The sequence below is a fragment of the Hylaeus volcanicus genome, chromosome 2 (genome assembly GCF_026283585.1).
Source record: "Hylaeus volcanicus isolate JK05 chromosome 2, UHH_iyHylVolc1.0_haploid, whole genome shotgun sequence".
Classification (NCBI taxonomy): Eukaryota; Metazoa; Arthropoda; class Insecta; order Hymenoptera; family Colletidae; genus Hylaeus; species Hylaeus volcanicus.
This window is the reverse complement of record NC_071977.1, coordinates 2138447-2163174: the sequence shown is the minus strand read 5'-3', so window position 1 is coordinate 2163174 and position 24728 is coordinate 2138447. Positions and strand designations below refer to the sequence as shown.

At 30.4% G+C, this 24728-nt stretch overlaps 4 protein-coding genes across 9 annotated transcripts in view; 2 read left to right on the top strand and 2 right to left on the bottom strand.

Annotated features, from left to right (window-relative positions):
• Positions 1-1316, top strand: part of LOC128884833 (protein EVI2B-like) — a 19007-nt gene extending 17691 nt beyond the window's left edge. Inside the window, exon 5 of the mRNA XM_054138483.1 lies at positions 43-1316. The gene's annotated coding sequence lies outside the window, so the exon portion shown is untranslated. The remainder of the gene's footprint in view (positions 1-42) is intronic.
• Positions 1317-3106: 1790 nt separating this feature from the next.
• Positions 3107-6525, top strand: LOC128872704 (integrator complex subunit 11). The gene is made up of 4 exons (XM_054115671.1): positions 3107-4134; positions 4205-4627; positions 4733-5557; positions 5625-6525. The coding sequence occupies exons 1-4, from the start codon at positions 3886-3888 to the stop codon at positions 5913-5915; spliced, it is 1788 nt and encodes a 595-aa protein (XP_053971646.1). The 5' UTR covers positions 3107-3885; the 3' UTR covers positions 5916-6525.
• A 240-nt stretch (positions 6526-6765) lies between these two features.
• On the bottom strand, positions 6766-21062 carry LOC128872701 (myosin-6). 6 transcript variants are annotated; one of them, XM_054115665.1, is made up of 16 exons: positions 20601-21062; positions 19829-19992; positions 19588-19751; positions 17320-17502; positions 16418-16760; positions 15137-15918; positions 14358-15008; positions 14104-14273; positions 13855-14029; positions 13500-13649; positions 13288-13431; positions 12895-13047; positions 12680-12802; positions 12478-12558; positions 9842-9881; positions 6766-7962 (listed from the first exon to the last, which is right to left on the bottom strand). In XM_054115665.1, the coding sequence occupies exons 2-16, from the start codon at positions 19974-19976 to the stop codon at positions 7919-7921; spliced, it is 3351 nt and encodes a 1116-aa protein (XP_053971640.1). In that variant the 5' UTR covers positions 19977-19992; positions 20601-21062; the 3' UTR covers positions 6766-7918. The 6 variants fall into 6 exon arrangements, with proteins under 6 accessions (XP_053971640.1, XP_053971637.1, XP_053971641.1 ...); XM_054115662.1 differs by having other exon boundaries at positions 12895-13053; positions 20603-21062; XM_054115666.1 differs by lacking the exon at positions 9842-9881 and adding an exon at positions 8662-8720 and having other exon boundaries at positions 12895-13053; positions 20601-21059.
• Positions 21063-22205: 1143 nt separating this feature from the next.
• Positions 22206-24541, bottom strand: LOC128872706 (sorting nexin-2). Its single transcript, XM_054115675.1, has 7 exons — positions 24400-24541; positions 23955-24206; positions 23638-23884; positions 23364-23528; positions 23168-23289; positions 22734-23033; positions 22206-22662 (listed from the first exon to the last, which is right to left on the bottom strand). Exons 1-7 carry the CDS (start codon positions 24499-24501, stop codon positions 22315-22317), a joined length of 1536 nt encoding a protein of 511 aa, XP_053971650.1. The 5' UTR covers positions 24502-24541; the 3' UTR covers positions 22206-22314.
• Positions 24542-24728: the final 187 nt, after the last annotated feature.

Below are 24728 nucleotides of genomic sequence, written 5' to 3'. Positions count from 1 at the left end.
TGTGGATGGAAACATGAAACCAATCGACGCAATTCTTTTGAGGTTACTTTCCTCGTACCAGAGATCATTGTATCTAGAAACGCAAATCCAGCTGACGCTACTTGACTGGCGCCACTAAACTGGCGCCACTAAACTGGCGCCAGTAATCACCGTGGAATCAAATTGAAAACCAGGGTCGCTTACTCAGCCCAATAATCATTACTTCAATTGAATTTACACTCTTCCAAATTGGAACGATCACTGGCGCCAGTGGGGAACGAATCACGCGCCGCAAAGGCTGCCAGGTCGCAACAAGCGTCCACCGGCCCTCGAGAAACGCGAACATATTGTTATCACTGCCCCCTAAACTCTCTCTCTCTCCCCCTCTCTCTCTCTCTCTCTCTCTCCCCCTCTCTCTCTCTCTGCATATCCTTCGATGTACCGACGACTAAACATTTATACGAAACTAATCAACTTCTAATAAGATATCTTACCGAGCAAAATGTTACTCTACTACTTAAACTTAACGCATTAAAAACCTCGGACTTAAGTGTGTCGCGGGTAGCCATCATACCTAAACTTAAACTATTAACGCGTAGCGCGGCGACCAGAGAGGCGCGAAACGGCGAAACGCGAGCAAACGTGAAAAAATAGCGAACGACCGATGTTACGATCGACGGATGTGCTGCATGTAACTGTGTACGTGTAATTAAGGGTGTGCGTGAGATGGATAATCGCGAAAACGAAAGTCGCGTTTAGTAGCCAGCGGAAAAAACGAAAAGAATAAAAAAAAAAAATAAATAAATAAATAAATAAGCTCACACAACTGTATCTAGAATCGCTATAGCTAGATGGAATTATATTTTACATTGTACAGTCTATACGTATGGGTGCACCTATATGAAACTAGATAGCGAAAATACGTTCGTGGACGAGAATTTTTGGTGACACGATGAGAGACGAAAGAAAGAAAATACGGAACACAGCGTTAACGATAAAAAGATTTGCGGTACTGTAGAACCGGCGACGATCGCGGATATTTTTGTTGTTCACTACGCTATCCCCTCTCCACCGCCCTTCCGATTTTTACGAGTATCATAAACATTATACGTATACGTATGTACAGTAGGATTCGAGCAAGAAAGGGTATATACAGGGTGCTCGCATTATAGTTAGCTAGCATCGTTCTTGTGAATAAATGGCGTGAGAACAAAAAATGGAAGGGGCAAGAATTTCATTGTTTTTCATTTTCTTTTTTTTTTCATGTACGAATTAGATTAGATAGATTCTTTTTCTTCGGTCGAGTCTGGATCGAATACTAAATCGAACGATGTTCATTTTTCACATATCATATTAAATAGAAGAAAATCGAGACGAATTCAACGACACGTTTTTTAATTGACGCAAGGCATTCTGTAAATACCGCAAACCTCGTCGTTGTACATTGTTAGACGCATTCGTGTTCGTTGCAAGAATTCGTAAATCTTTTGGGTTTTCTATTTTTATTTTTTTTTTTTTTGTTCCTGTGTCGTGCTTTTATGAAAAGAATTCTGTGTTATTATAGTTTGGACACCCTGTATACATTTGCAGGTATATACGCGTGACTAGAGGTATTCAATTCCGGTGAAATATCAATTCGTAAATCGAGTTCGGATCGAAACGATGAAAATCAATTTTAAAATCCAAATAAGTAGGCCACATTTTACACCGAAACGAGTAGATCTGTTTTTTTTTTTTTTTTTTATTGGAGCGATCGAAGTCAATTTTCAATTAAAGCGACTTGAAGCAATTTTCTTTTCAGCCGAAATTATTCTAATAAATTTTTAAACTGATTTAAACGACTTTTTAAAAACGGGTCGAGCCAATTGTTCTTCGAACAGCTCGTATCAGAAATTTCATTTTCGAAAACGATAAGACGGATAAATGAATGCGTGGTACAAAACTAGTTTAGCGTGCAACGATGCGTTTAGATTTTTTACACGTCGAGCCTCTTGTTCAGTTACTTTTCCAACTTGTAAACGCATTGATTTAAAATCGCGCCATTTTAATAGAGATTTCTCTTGTTTCGCGTAGCGACGTATGTTTCACGTGTCGCAGAAAGCAACGGGGCGAGAATAAACTGTAAAGAAACTAAAAGAAAGAAAAACAAAAAGAAAAAAGGGAAAACAAAACAATGACGAAGTACGTTTTACAACCTAAATCCAGGCAACCCACTCGCGTGCGTTATATATTGTAGCGCGCAAACACAGACGCATTATAAGATCTTTCTGAACAAAAAAAAAAAAAGATACTGGAGATATGTAAATACATAGATATAATGCCGTAACTACGAAATTATATGAATAAAGTATCGAAAATGTGTATCAAGCGTGTTTACTCTACCCTACGGCAACAGCTACTGTTCGAGGATTCGTTATAAATAAGCAATTTGTTTGTTTAATCTAACATATTAACATCTATCGTGTTCAAATTTTAATCTAAATTCCTTACGCTCCCGTTAATGCTTAATTTTACATTTTTATTCCATGTACAGTTGCATACAGTATTTACTGCACAGATTTCCACACCAATAATTATTGATATCGTTTCTTGAATAAATAAAAATAGCGGGAAATGTGGCGCCATCCTCGGCGAACCGTCCAAGTTTGTCGCGAAGTAGTTTCCACCTCCTGCCACTAGATGTCGCCACTAACATGAAAATTATAGCACTTGGGATTATAATAAAAATATGTTCGGAATATAAGTGGTTTTATTTTCAAGTTTTAATGATCGCGCGTATTGTTCAACCAGAAAGCAATTTGTTAATTAAATAAAATCAAAAAGACAAACGGAACAACAGACGGTAAAAGAGATCCCCTTCTGAGTCGATAAATAAGTTTCCGCCAAAGTTCAGGTGATAACCTACTGTTGCGTCGATAAGGAAGGTACCATTTACCAGGTGCCGCGAAGTGAAAACTACTTCACGATAAAATTGGATAGTTCGTCGAGAGATGGCGCCACATTTTTCGATATATATTTTTTTTTTATTTATTTATTGAAAACACAATTAGATCAACAATTAGAAATTGAATCATGATAATTACGATGTAAAATTATATAGATATGCAGAAAAAAGTAAAAAATGTGAATATATGTGAAAAATTAGTTCGGTCACCGCGAAATGGCGACACCATTTTTAGGAATAGAAAGTTTGTAAACAAATTATGCTCGTATTCATAAATTTGTTTATTACTGTTAAATTTATTGATAATTGATGAAATCATTATTTCTTCATAGAAAATGTGTACTCAACAATTTATCACAATTTAAATAATTTAAGTAATTTAAGTAATCATACATTTAGTATTTGTTTTTTATAGAATGACAGTTTACATAGAATTACATTTTATCAGTAATACGTGAAAAACAACCTTGTTGACTACAGATTACTCGCCAATACTCAGTATCCGATATGTTTATTTGCAAGTTAGAATGTCCCTCAGTTTAGTGTTGACAAATTACAAATTGAACTCAAAGGTTATGAACTATTGCGTGTGATGTCAGTAACTGCAAGTAACTGCAAGTAAGAAATGTGTCACAATTCATAACATGATGAAACACTTGTGGCAGTTTCTACGTTCTCGATAAAAGAAGAGAATAATAAAAATGAAATGAAAAATTGTTGATAAATATTTCTACTTATACTAGCTGTTCTATGAAACACATCAATTATATTGTTTTATATCAAAATTCTCTCTTTAGAGGTTAACTTGCTACAATTATAATTGAATAAACACTGTGATGTTTATTGTAACTTTAACAATAATATTTTCATTATTTCTACAACAAACGTTATTATATCGACTTCATGCCAGTGCTCAATTGAACAAAGCGATTACATTCAATTAAACTGCATAGAATAGAAAAATGCCTGATATTAAAATCACCCCTTTGGGTGCTGGTCAAGATGTTGGAAGAAGTTGTATCCTTGTATCGATGGGTGGAAAAAATATTATGTTAGACTGTGGCATGCACATGGGATTCAATGATGAAAGAAGATTTCCAGATTTTTCATATATAGTCCCAGAAGGTCCTGCAACTAATTATATTGATTGCGTGATTATTTCACATTTCCACTTAGATCACTGTGGTGCTCTACCATATTTTACTGAAATGGTAATGTAAAATATATATAAATTATATTTAATTTACTAAACCATCATCATTTAATGAATTTAATATGTAGGTAGGATACACTGGTCCAATTTATATGACACATCCAACAAAAGCCATTGCACCTATATTGCTTGAAGACATGAGAAAGGTTGCTGTAGAACGTAAAGGTGAAAGTAACTTCTTCACATCACAAATGATAAAGGATTGTATGAAGAAAGTTATCGCTGTTACATTACACCAGTCTGTAATGGTTGATCCTGAACTAGAAATAAAAGCATATTATGCAGGACATGTGCTTGGTGCTGCAATGTTTTGGATTCGTGTTGGCTCACAATCGATTGTGTATACCGGAGATTACAACATGACTCCTGATAGACATTTAGGCGCTGCATGGATTGATAAATGCAGACCAGACTTACTAATATCAGAATCAACATATGCAACGACTATTAGAGATTCTAAAAGATGTAGGGAAAGAGACTTTCTAAAGAAAGTATGCATCTTTGATTACCGACACACTTAAATACTTACTTATAACAAGAATCAATTCAATTAATGTTATTTACTGCTTTAAAAATGTATGCAATTTTTCTTATAGGTTCACGAATGTATCGATAGAGGTGGAAAAGTATTAATCCCTGTATTCGCTCTTGGACGCGCTCAAGAACTTTGTATATTACTAGAAACATATTGGGAACGAATGAATTTGAAAGTTCCTGTATATTTTGCTTTAGGATTGACTGAAAAAGCTAACAATTATTACAAAATGTTTATCACTTGGACTAATCAAAAAATTAAGAAAACTTTCGTGCAGCGAAACATGTTTGATTTCAAACACATAAAACCATTTGATAAAGCATATATTGATAATCCTGGAGCCATGGTAGTGTTTGCTACTCCAGGAATGTTGCACGCTGGACTGTCTTTACAAATTTTTAAAAAATGGGCACCAAACGAAGCTAACATGGTTATTATGCCTGGATTCTGTGTTCAAGGTACCGTCGGCCATAAAGTTCTGAACGGTTCCAGAAGAATTGAATTTGAAAATCGGCAAATAGTCGAAGTTAAAATGGCTGTAGAATATATGTCTTTCTCCGCGCACGCAGATGCAAAAGGTATTATGCAATTGATACAGTATTGTGAACCTAAAAATGTTATGCTGGTACACGGAGAATTTGCTAAGATGGAATTCTTAAAGGAAAAAATTAAACAAGAATTCGGAACCAATTGTTACAATCCTGCAAACGGAGAAACTTGCGTTATCACGACGATTTCGAAAGTTCCAGTCGATGCTTCTTTAGCATTGTTAAAAGCTGAAGCAAAGAGATATTCAGCTTTACCACCAGATCCTAAAAGACGAAGATTACTTCACAGTGTTTTAATGTTAAGGGAAGACGGAGCGTGTCTTGTCGATGCAGACGAGGTAATTTTATTAGCGTATGTTATTCAAGAAATATAAAAATAATTAAAAATTATAATTTTTATTTAAGGTAACAAAAGCAGCAGGTATAATGAAACATGTAGTACGATTTACATCTACTGTTCAAGTAAGAGATCCTGGTCCAGCACAATCGACAACTTTAAAATTATTACAACCGCTGAAAGAAAGATTATTAGGTTGGACAGTTCAGTTAACAGATGGATCGATATCTGTTGAGTCCGTTTTAGTGAAAGTAGAAGGCGACGAGGACGATCAAAAAAGTGTGTACGTTTCGTGGACAAATCAAGATGAAGATTTGGGAAGTTATATTCTAGGATTTTTACAAACAATGTTGAATTAAGTAATGATGTAAAAACCTAGAATCTGCATCAAGAATCATAAGAAAATTAAATAATCGACTTAAAGGGGGTATTGTAGTCTGTCTATAAAAAAAAAAACTAAGACATTTTTAGAATTTTATAGAACGAAAGTTACTTAAAAAAGTGCGAACGAAAAAGCAATTTTTCTAAAATATCAAACTAGAGTAGCCCCTTGAAAAAATATTCGTAATTTGTGATACTATGACAGTAAACACATTGTACTTTTGTATTAAAAATATCTCATCTACTTTGGATAGCATTCGTTACCTTCTATGTAACGTGTATAATGTTCTTGTCTTCAGTTTTTATATGTAATTTTGTAAATATTGATATTATGAAATGGCAAAGTATTGATCTTAATTGATTTATGATAACTACTGTCAAATTTATGTAAAATCTTATGGATGATAGACAGTATGAACATTTTAAATCTCGTTAAAATATAGTACAAAGAAACTCATTAAAATATACAAATTTTTTTATTTTTCACTATTATTATAAATATATGCAGTTATTAATTGGATTCTAAATAGAATCTAGAAGGAAAATGATGTAATTATAAATAAGACATTATAATTTTTATGACTTTTATTTGTATATTTCTTTCATTTATGTTCAATTATTGCTGAGGATAGCCCATTATTTAAATATTAATGAAAAAATAAAAATTAAATATAATTTTATAATTGTCTCTTCGTTCACAGTGTTGCAAAAAAAAAACGAATGCATTAAAAATATAAATACCAATGATTATTTTATTCAAATCTGAAAATGTGATTAAATAAATTATATCATTCATTGTATTAACAAATTATTATTTAAACTCGCATAGTAATTTAACGTCAAATAAAACAAATTCTTTATTGACTAATTCTATTTTTCTAAATATAAAGTACAAATAAGTACGATGTACAACTAAATATACGCGCTCTTGTAAAATAAACGAAGCAATTATATCTTACGAGACAAGTATTTAATGTATTATAAATAGAGTATTAATTATCTGTCTGATATTTCATTTCGCAACTCTATAATAGAAATCATAATTCATTTAAAAGTAAAGTAACATAAAAACGTTTCAATAAACGCTCTTTAAAATGCCCAATTACACATAATTTGTCTATAGTTCAAATTATTTAAATCATAGATTTATCAATATATCTTATTTACTTTATTATACTTTAATCTGTTCAGATGTATTCTTGAACAGATTTTATTACGTGTTTGCTATAGTTGTGCATGATTAATCTTTTCAGTGATTTTAAAAGATCAATTATACGTCGCGAATTTAAAGTTGCCTTGAATAGCCTCCTACTGAACACACACAAACTTCTTTTTATACATGTGATCACATGATCATGCTTATTTATTGCACATAAATTCATTAACGCTTTCAGCTTTGTATACAAATGCTTTAACAATATGAAAATCATTTAAAGATCTGGTGTCTGCTACTCATTAAATAAAAAATTACACAAAAGTATTTTGTTTTACCATTTATAGTTTGAGTATCGTGCGTTTTTTGTTTAAGAGTAATAATATACATGCACATTATGTTATGGATGATTTTATGTATTAGTGAACCTTAAATAAAACATAAAGATGTTACGAATAGTTATAAACATTTGAATGTGCCTAATAAAATGAAAGTAATATTTAAAAGGAAACAGTTCTTATATTCCAATTTACAATGCATAATTTGGATAATTCTTGAATTATTCCTATCTGTATCTATCCAGTTGTGTAGCCGTGTCAAACACCAGTTTCAATAATTCTTAGTTTGTAACTACAAAGATTCATTATTTATATTTTCTTCCACATAATAAAATATGATATTCTTTGTATAAGAAACGCTATTAATAATATTTTCATCATTATATTAGTCTTCTTGGTAGCAAAGTTTACCATTTACGTCTTATACAACATCGGAGCATGTATAATTTCGCTTGTATTTCCTCTCTGAATCATCTGGTTTCGCGCGTCACTAGCGCAGTTTGTTCTGTGAAGTTATTTTTTTCCTGATCCACCCTGGAAAATGTATTAATCAGATTTACTCAAGTGTTTTAATGTTTCGGAAGAAATTATATAAATATAAGTAAGAGTAATTGTCCCATTTATATTTGTTCCATCAGATACAAAACATTGAATTATTTTTATTTATAATTAATTTCGACAATATTAATTATTTACTAATTCACACAGGTACTGAACTTTGTAATGGAAAGTAAATCAGGGTGTATCTGTTGGAAAATTAAGACTATGCATCTACTGACTTCCTGCGTGCTTATTTATATTAATTTGTATATCGATACATGTAGCCTCTGTAAAAAATTTGTTACATGAAAATAAATGATATAAAATCGTAACTAAAATGATGAATATATAAATAAATAAATTAGCACGCAATGTTACAATCGTTTTGGATAGCATCCATCATTGTACACAAAAAGCAATATAAAAAATTTAATTTAACAAAAAATTAACTGCTTGTGTGAGGATCACATAAATACATGTACATAGTACTGCAAGCAAAAAATAAATAAACAAACATATTGTAAAGCACAATAATATACTATATTTATGCTGTTTCAATTTGGAAGAAAATTACAAACAAATATTGTTGCAATTAAATTATTTTTTGTATATTTTCGTATCTTCAAACAGCATAAACTTAACAGCTCAGCAGGATATGCTAAATACAATTTGTTATATAAGCAAGTAGCTTACTAAATATAGCAGCTGCTAAAAAAAATATGCTACATTAAGTCCAACAATGCATGTACTATCTGTAAAAAAAAAACTTAATTAAAACACATAAAAGCAATGCAAATGTAACAGAAAATGAAATGATAATAATCAAAAATTGTTGATGAAAACTCATGTAGTTGATTAAATAGAACAAACATAAAGTTTGTTTATGGTGTGCCCTTTACCCCAGTGTTTGTGTTTATAAAAATTGAACCACATGTAACTATGCATGTTGTTTGATATCCATTATCTCCACAGCACTGCTCTCTGCATCGGTAGCGTTACACACTTTGTTGATTTTTGCGTAAATGTTTCTATATCGATACAAGGAATACTGTACTTTCTATAAGTGAATAATCGACATTAGATGAATTATTCAGCTTCTTTACTGTCCACATGTTACAGATGAACTTAAAAAGTACGCAGTGAACAAATTATTATTTCTTGTAACTGTATACATTGAAATTAACAATTAAAATTGAAATTAATATCATAGTATTTAAAAATTAGTGTAATAGAATTAAATTATATACAATCAATCTTCCACTGCATATGTGCTGGGACAGTCAAGATGCAAGACATTCAAAATGCACTATAATCATGAATGAAAATATAAAGCTAATAAGATCTAAACACTGTGCAACATATTTCGGGGAACACACACATTATAGTAGCTTATAACTTATATTATATAATGATAGAAAATTATTAAAAAATGCATCTCTAAGAAATTGAAGGATTTCTCAAATAAAATATATATACAAGTGCAATATAAAGATGTCTAAAATTGTATATAATGTATAACTAAAGATCAGATCTGGGCAAATTTTATTTCAAATGAAAATAAGAAACAACTACTAATTTATTTAAAATAATAAGTATTTCATACGTATATTATTCAATATTATTTATAATAAACAACGTTATCGTCTTGTTAAATATTTAAAACAAGAGCTCAATAAATAAATAATAAAATAGTGCCCGTTCAAGTGAAAATGTAATATTTTAATACTACAAAAAATATAATGTGTGCAACATAAATGAATCTCTTAAAATAAACTTCCATGGTAAAATTTGACATAAACTGCTATTAGCAGTCTACCATCCACCTCTTTAATAAAAAGAAAAGTTCCAGAATCTCATGTTTTGATTTGCATACCTGCGAATCTGCGCCGTTTTGCCATGGGTTTCTTAGTGGACTGTCAGAACAATCAAAACAACATAATCGTTATTCATCGTCATGGCATGAGATTTTGTACGTCAATCAAATTTCCATATTAATTGAAGAATAATGATAAGCTGCTGCTGTGTCTGAATAATTGGTATACAAAAATAATGTTAAACTTGTTTCTTTTTTTTTATGAAACAAACACTGGGACAAAGGGATATGTATGTTATTACAGTCCACATCAAATTTGTATTAAATGAAATTACCAATTGAAAGATTTTACTTTGCAGATATGAATACTTGGGTAACATTTGACTTTCTATAAACAATATTTTTTCTTTTCTTTTGGACTACAAAGCTGTGCATGTGCATAAAATTGAATGCTTTCTGCAATACATACACTACTCAAATATTTGTTTGCCAAAAAGAAAACAAAATGTTCAAATAAAATACATACATGGATGAATAAATTGCTGTAATAATATAAGATATTTCTGTTATATAGATAGTGACTTATCACTTTCTAGCAATTACAAATGTTGTTTGTTTTCTAACAATCTTTTCGTAAGTTTTAAATAAATTCAATATATAAGAGTACTGCAGTTTTGTTCTTCAGTTTTGATATAGTTCTTATTTGTGTAAAATAGGACAAGTACATATAAGTACAAGTCAAATTTAAATAAACTTTTTTACAAATTTACTAGTATATTGGATTGTTATGTTGAGTTGTTAAATATTTATATATAAACAAATTTATCAGCATTCTGTACAACTACATGCCACTCGTCAATAGAATTGCTCTTAACACCTTTACAAGAAATACAACCACAACTAATAAAGTAATGAGTAAATTGGAATATTTAAATGAGTCTACGACAAAATACTGTTTCAAAATACAGACTACACAAATAGTATTCAGTAATATGGCAACAAAATTACAAGACAGGACTCAGATTTATGACAAGGAATTATCAGTTTACATATGCTATGTTAAGAACGTATATATATAAATCAAAATAAGAAATATCATTATTATCATTATTTAAAATCTCCATTTGGTGATATCACTTTTGAAAAGTATATATTGTTTAATGCAATATAGCATCCTAGCTTCCTTATTAAAATACAGTCCATAATTAATCATTTTTTACGAAGATTTAGAAAGGTGTTCTTTTAAATCTTTTTAGAAGACGACTGTGCACTGTATTTAAATAAGCCAATTGTTATTTAATAGTATTTAATTTTAATAACTAAAACTGTACTTATTACTTTTAAACGTAGACAATATTATACATTACTGAAAATTAAAAATTACTTTGTGAAGTGCACCTATATGGTAATAGAGCCAATAATAAAAATTTGTTCCTTTTTTCATAACTTTTAAGTTTACCTTCCTTTTTTTCTTGTTCTTTCTATGCTGCTGGCCTATCAATGAATTCCAGCTAGCCTGTGTGTTGTGATCTGTCATATGACAAGAATTGGAGGAGTATTTTGTGGAAAGGGGTCTGTTGTCAATTTCTTGTTGAGACTGAACCAAATTGATGGGCTTGGTTATGGAACAATTTGCAAACTCTGTATTCTTGAGAAGAGTATTTTCTAATGCAGCTATCAGAGTCTGTGCTGCTAGCGGGGGCTGCATTTCAGATATATTATTATTTAACTTTCCATACATTATATCATGCAACGACAATTTATCAAATTTGTATTCAAGGATAAAGGAAAATTTTCAAAATTGTCGTTTCAGAAATAGTCTCTTTTCTAAATACGAAGTTATGGATACAGTATTAATAGAACGGCAACATTTTTTAACATTAATAAAAGTTTACTTTATATCCTTTAAAAGTTCACTGGATACACCAAATTTTTAGATAGTAATAGAATGTGGCATTATTGAATAACTTGAGATAACACTTATTCGATTTAAATAATGATGAACTAAAACTTTAATTGTATAAATTAAACCATAACATATACACAATAATACCACATATAGGTTTGCATTTATTTAAAAGTCTGATAAATATTATAAACAAGTATAAAATTCTGTAATAAAACTCTTTGAACTTCTCTGCTGCTACTATTAATAAAATAAAATGTAATAAAATTTAACTTATTTAATATGATTATTATGCATTCCCCATTAATTTATTAACATGATTAATATACATCTAATAAACATAAGTTACTTGTGGATAGTACTCTGTAAAAGACAATTAAATATGATAAAAACCTGAAAGACGCTTCATTAAATAAATTTTATACTTTTTTATTAAAAAGAAGTAGAACTATTTTGTATACATACAATGTATACTTCACAAAACTCTTAGAATACTTAATTGACTTTTACAAAATAATATCCGTATATGCAGCTGTTACCATACAATTATTACATTTAGTGAAACAATAATAAACACAAAGATCATTTGTTAGTCATCATTTGCAGAAATTGATTATAATGAATACGTAATATCAATGTTTTACGATAATAGCGTGGTTTCTCAAATTTTTACATTATAGCCGTAGTTTTTGTTGTTACAGCTATAACATAAGCTTTATGACTTTTTGTGGAAAAAGCACTGGACAAAAATCAATTACTTATAAAATGTTTAAAGTCAACGTATACTAACCTCGGAATTAGGACACTCAGAAGTTGGTGGGCCATTTAAGATTGACTGTTCTGAACTGCTACAACCTTCGCTAACTTCGTTCTAAAATTAAAGAATATAATTTAATAATTTTGACTACTTAGAAATATTAAAATATTCTACAATTATTTGTTTATAGTATTTTTTGTTTAAATATCATATTATTGAGATAGATATTTTATACCTTGCATTGCGATACTTCTTGCTGAAGTTGCGTAACTAAAGAACGCAACTTATTCACTTCTCCATCTAATGCTGCCCTCTTATTGCACTCTGACTGAAGTTCTTCTGACAACCGCGCTCTTTCCTGCAACAAGTACAGTTTAAAAAAAACAAGAATAATACTCATCCTACATATTCCTATATAATATACAGATGTTTCTTTTTGGAATCATTTACCTCTTGAAGTTTTTCCACTGCTCCTAAATCATGGGTATTTACTCCGCTTGAAACTAATTTTGGTCTAGATCTAAGTGCCAATAATTCAGCATTAGCTTGTTCATTAAGAGACTCTGTCTCTTTTAACCTGGCTTCCAACTCTACTACCTTTTCCTGTAACTATATGCACGTTATAAAATTGTTTAATTTTCTAATTTATTCACTTTTAAATTTATACAGGGTGTGGAGAACGGATAGTACAACCGCATAGAAGATGATTCTACATATCAAGATAAACCGGAAAACGAATAAAATGTTATCACAAGAAGTTGGTTAAAAACTAAAATTACTCCCTTCTCGGTTGTGCCATCCATTCCATCATACTCTGTATACATATAAAGATTAGAAGTCTACCATGTCGTGTGAATTTAACTTATTTTTGAGTTCATTGAACTCAATCCTAAGTTTTGCAACTTCGTTTTCTTTTTGCCGAAGTTGAGACTCCCATCTTGTTTCTGCTGATTCTACATGACTCTGAAGTGTATTGAGCATACCTTCCTGTAAGTTTGTAATCAATAAATGTAATACGAATAAATTTAATTTACCATAAATAATGAGATACCTACTGTATCGTTAATGATTTGTTTATAATGTGAAACCATGTCTTGCAAGTTTTTATTCTGTTTTTCCAACTCTGTATGTTTGTCAATTACATTTTTCTTTTTTAGTTCAGCAGAAAGAGCTTCCATTACTTCCAAGTTTTGTAAACGTAACTCCTATTTCAACCACAAAAACTTTATGTTATAGTCAAATATAAAATACTTTATACATAAACTTAGAGACTAATTGCACCAATATACAGAAAAGAAAATGTATAGAAATATTTGACTATGGGTGTCATTTACATTTTAATAATATCAACACATCTGAACTGAAAGCATTCTTAGTCGTGGACTGATCCAAAAATACGTTACAACTTACCTTAGTTTTAGATCTTTGTGCTTTTAAATCATCACCTAATCGGGCAGCAACATTATAATGAAAATTTATGTCGCTTCGTAATGCGTTAACTTCAGCATTCCACTGATTAAGTTCTGCTTCTTTATGTGTTAATTCTACTTTTAAGGCATTTAGTTGACTTTCCTTTTGGGCCAACCTTCAAAAACAATTCACATATAAATACCTGAATGTTGAACCATGAGTTTTATAAATATATATACATATACGTACAAATTTGCATGTTCTACAAGTTGCACATTCTTTTGAACCTTCTCGTCGATTCCATTTTCTCGACCCTCTGCAGCTGGTCGTTCAGTGGTAGCCGCTAATTGTGAAGCTAATGATTCATTTTCTTCTTGCAATTGTTTAAGTTGTTTTTGCAATTCTGTGAAATTCGTGAGCTAAAAAATAATTACGTGCGAATAAAATGAAATGTAATTCAAATTCGTCCTTAATAGGCACTACTTATGTTGTAAGAATAATACCTGCGTAGAAAGTCTATCATTTTCTTCTTGCAATTGTGAAATCTGTAATTGTGTCTCATTTAATTTTATTTCATTGCTTTGTAACTTATTCACTTCATTTGCTGTTTCATTTGTAGGCGGGATTTCTGCACGAGTGTTTTCTAATTCAACTTGTTTCTGTTTTAATTCTTCCTTTAATTTCTGCATGTCAGATTGATAGCCATTAACTTCATCTTGTATTTTCTTTAGATTTCCTGTTGTCTTTTCAAATTCAATATTTGTCATATCTACTTTCTTCTGTGCAGCATTTAATTTTGCCTCCAACTGTGTTACATTTTCCATTGATTGTTTTAACTCAATGCGTATATTGTAAAGTTCATCCTGAGATTTGTTCAACTCTTCTTCTTTCTTAGCTAGTGCTGCCTTAAGAGCTGCAATTTCAATTGCTTCAGATTTTGACTCATTCAATGACACTGACAATTCAGATTTTAATTTTACTAGCTCAGACTGGGATTTGTTCAATTCGGCCTTTAATGCAGAGACATCGTTAGCCTCCGCCTTTATAGCATTCAATTCTGATTGCAACGAATTTACTTGTTTTTGGAGGTCTTGCTCATGACGATGTGCATTTTTTAATCTATGATCTAGATCTGCATTAGCACGGTGAGATTCCTACATACATGAATGCAAATCTTAGTAAATTATTAAATTACTAAATCAATAAATGAAATCAAATAAATCAATTAAACCTTGGTCTTCTAAGATTTTTAACAAAATCGATAATGTATCGTTCTCCTTACCTCAAGTTGTCTAGCAACGTCTTGCAATCTATCACCCGCTTCTTTGAAATGTTGCAATTGTCCTTCTGAATGCATTAACTGGCCTTGCATAAGTCCTAATTGTTGCTGTAACATTTCTATTTCAGCAGTACTACTTTCACAAGTTGCTTGTAACTCGCTTTGCAATTCCTGTATTTCTGCATGTTTTTGAGCTAGCTGTGCTGTTAATGCATTTTCAGTGTCACGCATTTGTGCAAATTGTACTTCCATTTGTTTACGCTGTGCAATCAATTCTTGCTGTAAATGACCTTGAGTTTGCCCTTGATCTTCTTGCATTTTATGAATAATTGCTGCATTTTCATTTACTTTAGTTTGTAATTGTTCGATCTGCCTTGTAAAGCCTTGTTTTTCAGCAGCATGACTTTCCAAAATATGTTGCATACGTGTGTGTAAAGTCTGAGTTTCTGTAACCTTAGCATTTAATGCTTCTTCTAGTTGTCTTGCATTAGCTGTTAATCTAGACCTCTCAGAATTAAGTTCAGCTCGCATTTCTTTCAGTTTATTTTGAAATGCAATATTTGCTTCATGCTCATCGGCGAGAGCCTTTTCTTTTTCTGCCAGTTGTTTTTTTAATTTAATAACCGGATCTGCCCGACCTTCTGTCCACTCCGAATGTTCCGATGGATTATCCAGTTGTTTATTTAAAAGCTGATCTATGAGAATTTGTATTTCAGAACGACTAAGTTCAGCTTTTTGAACCAAAGGCATCAAAAGAGATACGTTAACGGCATCTTTGTCTCCACCTAAAATAAAAATATTGTTTAGAATAAAAATTTCTGTAATTTCATTTTTTATTCTTAAATTAATTATGATCTAAATGCAAATATCAATAATAAAATAATACATTAAAAGAAAACCAGTTTGTCTGATTACCAGACAATGTAGTTTTTTCTTTTATAATAACATAAAATATATAAAAAGTTATTTCTTGTAAAGGAATGACCTTGACACTAAGGACATTGACCTGGAAAGAGAGAAGGGGAATCAACCATACCTTAGCCACATTCCAAAGCACTCAGTGGAATCTGCTTTACTGTACTCAGGGTAGGTTCCTTGCTAAACTTAGACATATTTAGCTATTTTTTTTTAGTACTTTAAATCACTTTACAATATCTTTTTAATTCATGTGAATATTATTATTGAATAATTTGATAAAACTAATAGACATACGACCACTTTTAATTTCTATGAAATTAATATGAAAATGGATTAATAAAAGAAGCAATTGATCAATTCACCTACCAATTTGAGCTAAGATATCATTCTTCTTCTTTGTCTTTTTAGATTCTTTATTCGCTGATTGAGTAGAAGGTGCAATTTCTTTTACTGCTTCCTTTGCATCTTTGACTGGAGTTTCTTTCTGTTCTTTCATTTCTTTTGCTTCCTTTATAGCATCTTTATTAATAACTGGTGATGCATTAACGTATATAGTTGTTTCTTTTTTCTCATCTTTCTTTTCTTCCTTAATATTTTCATCCTTCTTCTTCACAGAGTCTTTTGCATTTTTCTTTGTCTTTGTTGGAGTCTCCTTTGGTGACTTATTTGCGATTGGCTCAGATTGATTGAGTTGATGCAGATTTTCCTTCTATTTTAGAAGGAAAACATTAACATTATTAAAAACTGTTTAGATTTTATAAAATGATAATCAAATTCAAGAGTTACTATTTTATTAAATAATTTGTTAATAAAATCACACACTTAACAGAAATATGTAATTAAAACATTAAAATAACTTTCTACTGTGCTGGAAAAATACTAAATTTAGAACAACTTGAATATTAGTCTTCACATTCCCATTTACCAAATACTTTTTAATAAGTTGAGTATCCATTTGTCCAAAGACCACAAACATATAGTGATTCACACAAGTATGTGTACTTATACAATAGATATTCTGTTTTTGTATTTTATTATGCTATAATTAAATTTAATGGCATTTTTCAAATTATCTGACATACTTCAGTACAAATACTTCAATGACTCACTGTACATAAATTTGAGAAAGCCTTAGGTAATATTAGGTAAGCATTAATACTACTTAAACATAATGGTTTTTATGTTATAGAAGCGGCAAGCTAGCAATGTATTAAAAGTGAATGAAATGCATACAATATTATGTATTCTACCAAAAGCAATTCACTCACACTATAACTCCTTATGAGTTCGAGGTCGTCCTTTGGTTGAATGAGGTCAAAATGATTAGTCTCCACTGAGGGAGGTTGCGAAGGACTTAATTCAGTCACAATAACCAGTGGCTCATCTTTATTTACAAGAATTGGCTTTACCTTTTCAAACTTGCTTTTCTTCTTACTTCCTTTGCTACCCTCCTATAATTCCAATGTATATATAGAATGTTTCCCATGTATTGAAAAAACAACAAATGAAAAGGTATCATACCCACAATGATACACATGTGATTTTACATTATATTAAAATGGACAAAAAAGTTACTGAAATTCATTTCAATGTATATTAATATTAGCCTACAAAATAATTAAGAATTCTTAAAGTTCAACTTTAATTAGTAAAATAATTAATTTTCGATACAAAATTATATCTAATATCTTTTACTTTATTTGTATGTATATACATATATTACCAATTCACTTTTCATCTTAAAACTGTATTTATTTTGATTTCTTGGTATACATATATACCTGAAATTGATAAATCCACTGCATTACCTTTATGAAATCTTTATATTTTAGCATAAAATTACTTTATACTTCTAATTAATATTTTATACTTATAAAACAGTAGTAAAAACAATCATTTTCATTCAACAATAATGTTTTTACCAATAAATGCATAATAAAAATATTTAAAAGTATATAAATGTTTTTAAGGAGTTTCTCATGAAATTACAACTTTTTGTTATTTTACTTAGTTTTAATCTACGTGATAAGGTAGCAGTAAAAGTAAGATAATATCATAGTGTGTGGAACAGTTATTTATAGAAATTAATCTCGAGGTTCTAGAACTGTTTATCAATGGACCATACACGAAAAAGGAACTTTAGCTATATATATAAATTATATTGTATCGTATTAAAATTTCTTATCTTTCATTTTAATTTTACTTTGAGATTACTAGGTTTCCCCTGTTTCTACATTTGAGACATATCAAATATTCATTGAGGTTATACATAAATTTCGGTCAAACAGTCAAAATAAACATTCTAATAAGAATATTTTACTATATACTGGATGTAATGACATCAATCGACTCACCAGGGCATGATTTCAATAAAAATGTAATATGATAGAATTAAGAATATACTATTATAAGAAAAATTGTAAAGGTGCCAAAAAGTGCTAAAAAGTGTGTTACTATACATATAATACATACATAACAAACGAAGATCACTTGGTCATCAATTTTATTTTCTATGATCTCCTACATAATTTGTTGACCAACAAATAAAGCTTAAGGTAAATTTTCCATAAAAGAAGATGTCCATTTGAATATAATATAATATAATATACATAAAATGTAACAAAAAGAAATTATCATAACTTTGTAGAATTAAACATGGAAAACATTAATTAGTTTCTTACATTGATATAGGAGTGTGCAGTTATTTAGTACTAATTTACATCCTTAAAAATAATATATTGTTTGAAAACAAAAATACAATAATAGCACAATAATTAACAAGGGACAAAAACAAATCGTAACATTTATTGAAAAAAAAGATGTCAACAATTAGGTACACAAATGTTACTTTAAACCGTACAAATTAACTCTATTAGTTTACATGAAATAGTATATTAGATGTATATGAGAAGTAATGGTATACATTATTTTAAAGAATTATATTAATATGCAACAATTAGTCTTTATAAATGTGTGATACCCAGACAGAAATGTGATACTCCATGAATAGAAAGACCTTAAATGACGTACAAGTGTGACACACAATATGTGAGCATACTGTTTCATGCGAGAAACATGAAAATGTAAGAATAACAAAGCGGATGAGTTTTCAGTTCTATAGTTATGCAATGATTATTAACAGACAAGTACTTAACATGCAATGAGCATTTGAAAAATTACAGAAGAACTCTTATTAATGATGACATAAATAATTATCTTTGATCAAAATTAAATACTACATTCTTTAAAGGAATAATATGGAAATTCCCATAATTTTTTAATTAAATAAATGATTAACATAAAGGCTAGAATTTCGTTAAACTTTTTTTAGTTTTACTTTGATTTATGTTGACAATCATATTACATATTTCAAAACATAATTTCATTATATAAATAGAAAATTCAATCAATACCAATTATTCCATAACATTTCAGAGAAGACAATATTTATGCATATAAAAAAAATGTCTTTGCGGGAAGTATCTGCATGAATTATGTGGTGTAATAAAAATGACAGATGTTATAAATGTGCTTACCCGTACTAATGGTTCTAAAGGCAATATTTGAGGGTTTTCTTCAAACTGGACATGCTCAGACTTTTCCTCCCTGTCATCTTTTTCATCCTTTTCTTCTTTCTTTTCTTTCACTTTCTTTCCTGCCTTATTCTTATGTTTCTTTTCTTTTCCTTTATCTTTTTTACCTACAAACAATACGAACACATTTGTTGGCACTGATATATCTTTATGCTAGTTTCATTATATAGTAAAATATACATACTCAATAAAAGATCATCAGGAAGTTTTCTCTGTTCTGCTATCGCTTCTTCATAAGATTTTTCTTTTATACCAAACATTGATACTAAAACAATAACTACTGCAGAAACAACTACCACTGCCACATAAACTAATCCTGTTTGGAGATCCATGTTGCCTATCCCCTATCTGTAAAAATCCAAAATTTTTATTATCATTCACTTCTTGTAATGTTGATTCATATCAAACTATAATCCCTCAAAATTGTATCATTTAATAGTAAAAGAATTCACTGGACATGTAACTGCTTAAAACTCTACACCCTCCCTTACACCGTATAGTTCTTACTACAACTTGTTCGCAACAAATTTGGAGTAACTTTAATTCCCTGTGTCAACTATTTCTTTTCTAGTAGACATTATCACCATATACAGTATTATTCATAAATAATACGTATAATCAATTGAAATGGATATTTGAATCGAATGAAACACGCATCATGAATTAACTCCACTGATATAACAAATATTTCACAGAATGTTCGTGTACATTCCACACAGCTCGTAGTACGTAATAATGTGGCACGAAATGGTTTACAATAGCATAATTCACCAGGTGAAAGTTTCAAGATGTACCATGAAAATGACATATGGATGACAAGCGGATCATCGACCCAATCGCCGGAGATGAGCCGAATTCTTCTACGTTAATTCCCGAATCGGTAGAACAACCGAAACGATTTGTATTCTGTTAACATTGTATTAAAATAATGGAATCAGAATACTTGTTGGACTTACACCGCTCACTGAAAATATTTCCAGTAGATTGCTTCCGCCAAGGAATGTAAAATGAACAACGGACCGTGTTTGTCTACAGAGAATCCCGACAAGAATTCACGGCACGACGATTTCTTCTCAAAAATTATGGCGGCCGGACGTAGAGGCAAGTATACGTGTTCGAAGCCACGCCTATCAAAACCCGCGTTTTCTGATTGGTAGCAAATTCTGCCACGTATGCAAAACACTTTTATAAATCGCAACGAAATTCATCCACAAATTTCGTTAATTGTCAATTGCAATTACCGACGGTAAATAATTGATAACCTAATTTAATTCATGACCACTGACACGTTACATGACACACATGAAAAGGTCGATACGTTTGTATCGCACTATGTCAATTCTGTATACTAAACCATGCTGACCAATTTAATAAAACATACGATTCGATCACTCCTATGCAATACTACCATCGAAGGTGCCTTATACAGGGTGTCTCGTGTAACGTAAGATATGATAAACTGGTTTCTTAGAAAATAAGAGACAAACTTCTTTTTCTTTCATTGAAGCTCATTGGGATCCTGTGTAAAACAGAGCAGTGTATAACATATTTAAATTTGGTATTGCTCTGTTGTCTCACTACATTGAACAGAAGCGGTAATCTTCAATAATTTTAAATAATAAAGGATTCATTGATACTTCGTTCGAAGCAAACATATTTATTTAATAAATTTCTTAGATATTACTTGTTAATCTTGGTATGTTTCACATTGTTTTGAAGTTCTAGAACAGGATATTTTTCGTTACAATTTTATCACCATACAAAATACGAAATAAATTTTAGATAAGCATTACTTATTTTTACATCAAAATATCAAATAATGCAGAAAATTGTATAGTAACTCCTATAAAGATTTCACTGGAAGAAATGTTCAATAGTGCTTCCAAACATGTTACATATTCTACAGGGTGTTTTGATAAGCTCTAAAATATAACAAAAAGATTGTACTATATTTGCAATAACAGTTTATTACATCTTAGTGAAATATGTTTAATAAATAAAATAAGTATAGACATTTGTGACGAGTTGACTTTATTGTAGTTTATAGTTATGTTTTTAACATGTAAAAAAATAATTCTTCATTCTATACTTTTGTAGAAATATGTAGCATCAATTATATTGAGTTCAATAAAAATATAATTGGAATACTTATTTATTATACTAAAAATAATATGGAAATCATAAATTCAATTAATAACGTTAATTATATCATTAGACTTTGTTTCAACAAATAGATATTTAATGCTCTCTATTTATACAATCTTAATCAATTTTTATTATCATATATAACATTTTTTAACAAACCGTATTATGCGTTATATACTTCTAACATAAACTAATAGTAAGAAGACGATAAACGCATGATGTACCGAGAGATAATTGGCATAAAATAAATGGCCAAAAGTTTTAATGAAATATGCCATATTAATTGTTGCTTTCAAATTCATAAAAGCATCGGCAGCATTCCGAAATTAATGTTTATTATATTTCTGATTACTCGCGTACAATATTATTCTACTATGATATCGTACCGCAAGTTGATAAATAACGCATTTCGCAAGTATTTTTCATCATTCAGAAATTTATTTCAAAAACATGCATGAAAATGATCTTTCTTTGCTGATTTCCCTTATCATTAGATTAAAAAAAAGTTTCGTTATTTAGGAATGTTCATGCAACTGCTCGAGCTTCAGGCAAAAAGCTCTCCCAATATTTAATAAGTTGGTTTTGGTATTGTAACATAGATTCCAAATATTCTGTTAATTGTTTCTTAAAATCTTCCACTCTTACTAACTCAAATCGCTCTATTTCCTTCTTAATCATTTTTGATATATTGTCAAACTCTTCTTGTCCTCTGTCAACTTTTGCTTCCCACTCTATAACTTCAGTAGCAGCTTGACTTGTTTTATCCATTCTATTAGACTGTTCCAGTCTTGCTTTCTGTTCTCGTTTTTTGGTTAACATCATTTGAGCATGTTGCCAATTTTGAAAAACTTTTACTCGTTCGTGAAACACATCCTAAAATTGACATATTATTTAAAATTAATACGATACAAATGCCAGAAATTAAATATAAATTGAACACTAACCTTTATTGCTCCAATGAGTGCAACATAATCTCTTAACATTTCTCCAAATTGATAAAGGTCACTATTGCTTTGTGCTTTTCTGACCACTTCAACTTTTTCTAAAGTCTCAGCCAGCTGAGCCAATGCCCTTCCCAAAGATGGTCCTGGTTCACCATGACCGAGAACAGCAATAGATCTTGCAGATGCACCAGTACATGTTGCTAACTCTCTTCTCTGATTAGTTAAAGTATCAACAGCTGAATGTAATGCACGTAATTGTACATCAAGAGAATCAATTTGTGATGTCTTCTCTTCAAACCACTATAAAATAAACAAATAAAAAGTATTATTTTAATTTGTTTGTATAAATAGAAATACAATAAAAATAATATAGTCAGTTCCATATTCTATTGTAACAAACATTATTAGACGAAATTAAATTCTTTGAATTTTACTTTATCAGTTTCATCCATCTTGTATGTTATCTTATTAACAGTTTCTCCAACTTTGTTAAAAAGTCTCATTACTCCTTTACCGCTAAGTGCAGATGTATTAGTAGCTTTAGGTAATTCCATATCTGTTAAAAAAAACACACAAATTAATTCACATAATTATATTTACAAAAATGTTTTGTTTTATATTATGATTTACCAGCTTCCAAAAATTCCCGAAAATCAGGATCAACGCTAAGCACTGGATGAGTTGCAGTTCTGTTTAAGTATCTTTCAAGTGCAGCTCGGCGTTTTTCAAGAAATTCTGTGGAACTAGAATTTTGTTCTTGACTTTTGTCACCAGACATTTTAATCTTTGTTGTTCCTAATTATACAAATTGTTTCATTTATTTTATTCAACAATGGTAGAGTGATAATTTGAGTCATAAATAAACAATGTAATCAAAAAAGGCTTAAAAAGTTTGTATCAATACCAATAACACTCTTCTCTGGAGCAGGAGGAATTATTCTACCATTTCTAAGGTATTTGTCTGTCAATTTATCGTGAAGGCCAAGGAAATCACTGAAACGTCTAATGACGCTAAAATTTCTCTTTCTAAATATTGGCATATTTGTTTTTGTTTCAACCTTGTAGGCAACATAAGCACCCATACCATCTCCTATTTTTTGAGGGGAAGTTACTGTGATTTTTAGAAAAACATCAGACGAATCTGTTGACACCTGTAAATATAATATTATAACATTATATGTTTCTTAGTACTTTGTAAATATTAAATAATGTAACATGTACCACATCTACTGGTTGAGTCTGTATAACACTTGTCGGGAGCATGTCTGCATTATCGTTTATGGGAACATCATGGAGATCACCTATGTCGGTACTTATTGGTCCCAATGGCGGACTCAAAGGTCCTGGTGCAGGACTTGATACAGATGAAAATGAATTCTCTTCTGGTGCATCTCGCAATGTCAGCTTTGGTAATCCTCCTTGAATTGTGGATATTCCGTTATAAGGAGATGAATCTTCCAGTTGGCTTTGATCCTACATTCAAATAACATTAAATTCCATTTCAAAGGACTTTGAAACGAAAATAAAACGATTATCCGCTTAAATTGATTATTTACTGATAACAAGCACAAATACTATAATCGTTACAAAAACAAATGAATCATGAAAACCGGTGGTTATTTTGCAGAATTTTTATGCAGATGTCCGGTGACAATACAAAAATTACCTGTACCGCCGACGCGAAAATATCCTCATCGTCGTCATCCAAGTCGTCGATTTTTGTTTCGTTAGTGTCAAAGAGCGGTAGAGAATCTTTAATATCAGCCATCTTAGCGAATCTGTCAACCTACGGAGAAATGCACTGGGATCGGCCCCCAAATGACAAAATGATGAATGCCAACGTCAATCGCTATCTACACTATCGTATTTCACCCAGTATCTGTATTAGCGCGTTATAAACTTCCCAATCAAACTTCCTTACACATTCCATGCGTAACGTGGAATTACTACATTTACAGGATACGGCACAAATACATAAAATCCACAATTATACTA

Coding starts and splice junctions, on each gene's coding strand:
- LOC128872704 (XM_054115671.1), top strand. CDS start 3,886: ATGCCTGATATTAAAATCACCCCTTTGGGTGCTGGTCAAGATGTTGGA. Junction 4,628..4,732: donor AAAGAGACTTTCTAAAGAAA/GTATGCATCTTT, acceptor TTTTTCTTATAG/GTTCACGAATGTATCGATAG. Junction 5,558..5,624: donor GTCTTGTCGATGCAGACGAG/GTAATTTTATTA, acceptor TTTTTATTTAAG/GTAACAAAAGCAGCAGGTAT.
- LOC128872701 (XM_054115662.1), bottom strand. CDS start 19,976: ATGGATCTCCAAACAGGATTAGTTTATGTGGCAGTGGTAGTTGTTTCT. Junction 15,919..16,417: donor TGATATCTTAGCTCAAATTG/GTAGGTGAATTG, acceptor TTTTTATTTTAG/GTGGAGACAAAGATGCCGTT. Junction 13,054..13,287: donor AGTTAAATTCACACGACATG/GTAGACTTCTAA, acceptor ACGTGCATATAG/TTACAGGAAAAGGTAGTAGA.
- LOC128872706 (XM_054115675.1), bottom strand. CDS start 24,501: ATGGCTGATATTAAAGATTCTCTACCGCTCTTTGACACTAACGAAACA. Junction 24,207..24,399: donor TTTTCGCGTCGGCGGTACAG/GTAATTTTTGTA, acceptor ATTTGAATGTAG/GATCAAAGCCAACTGGAAGA. Junction 23,885..23,954: donor AGACTCAACCAGTAGATGTG/GTACATGTTACA, acceptor TTATATTTACAG/GTGTCAACAGATTCGTCTGA.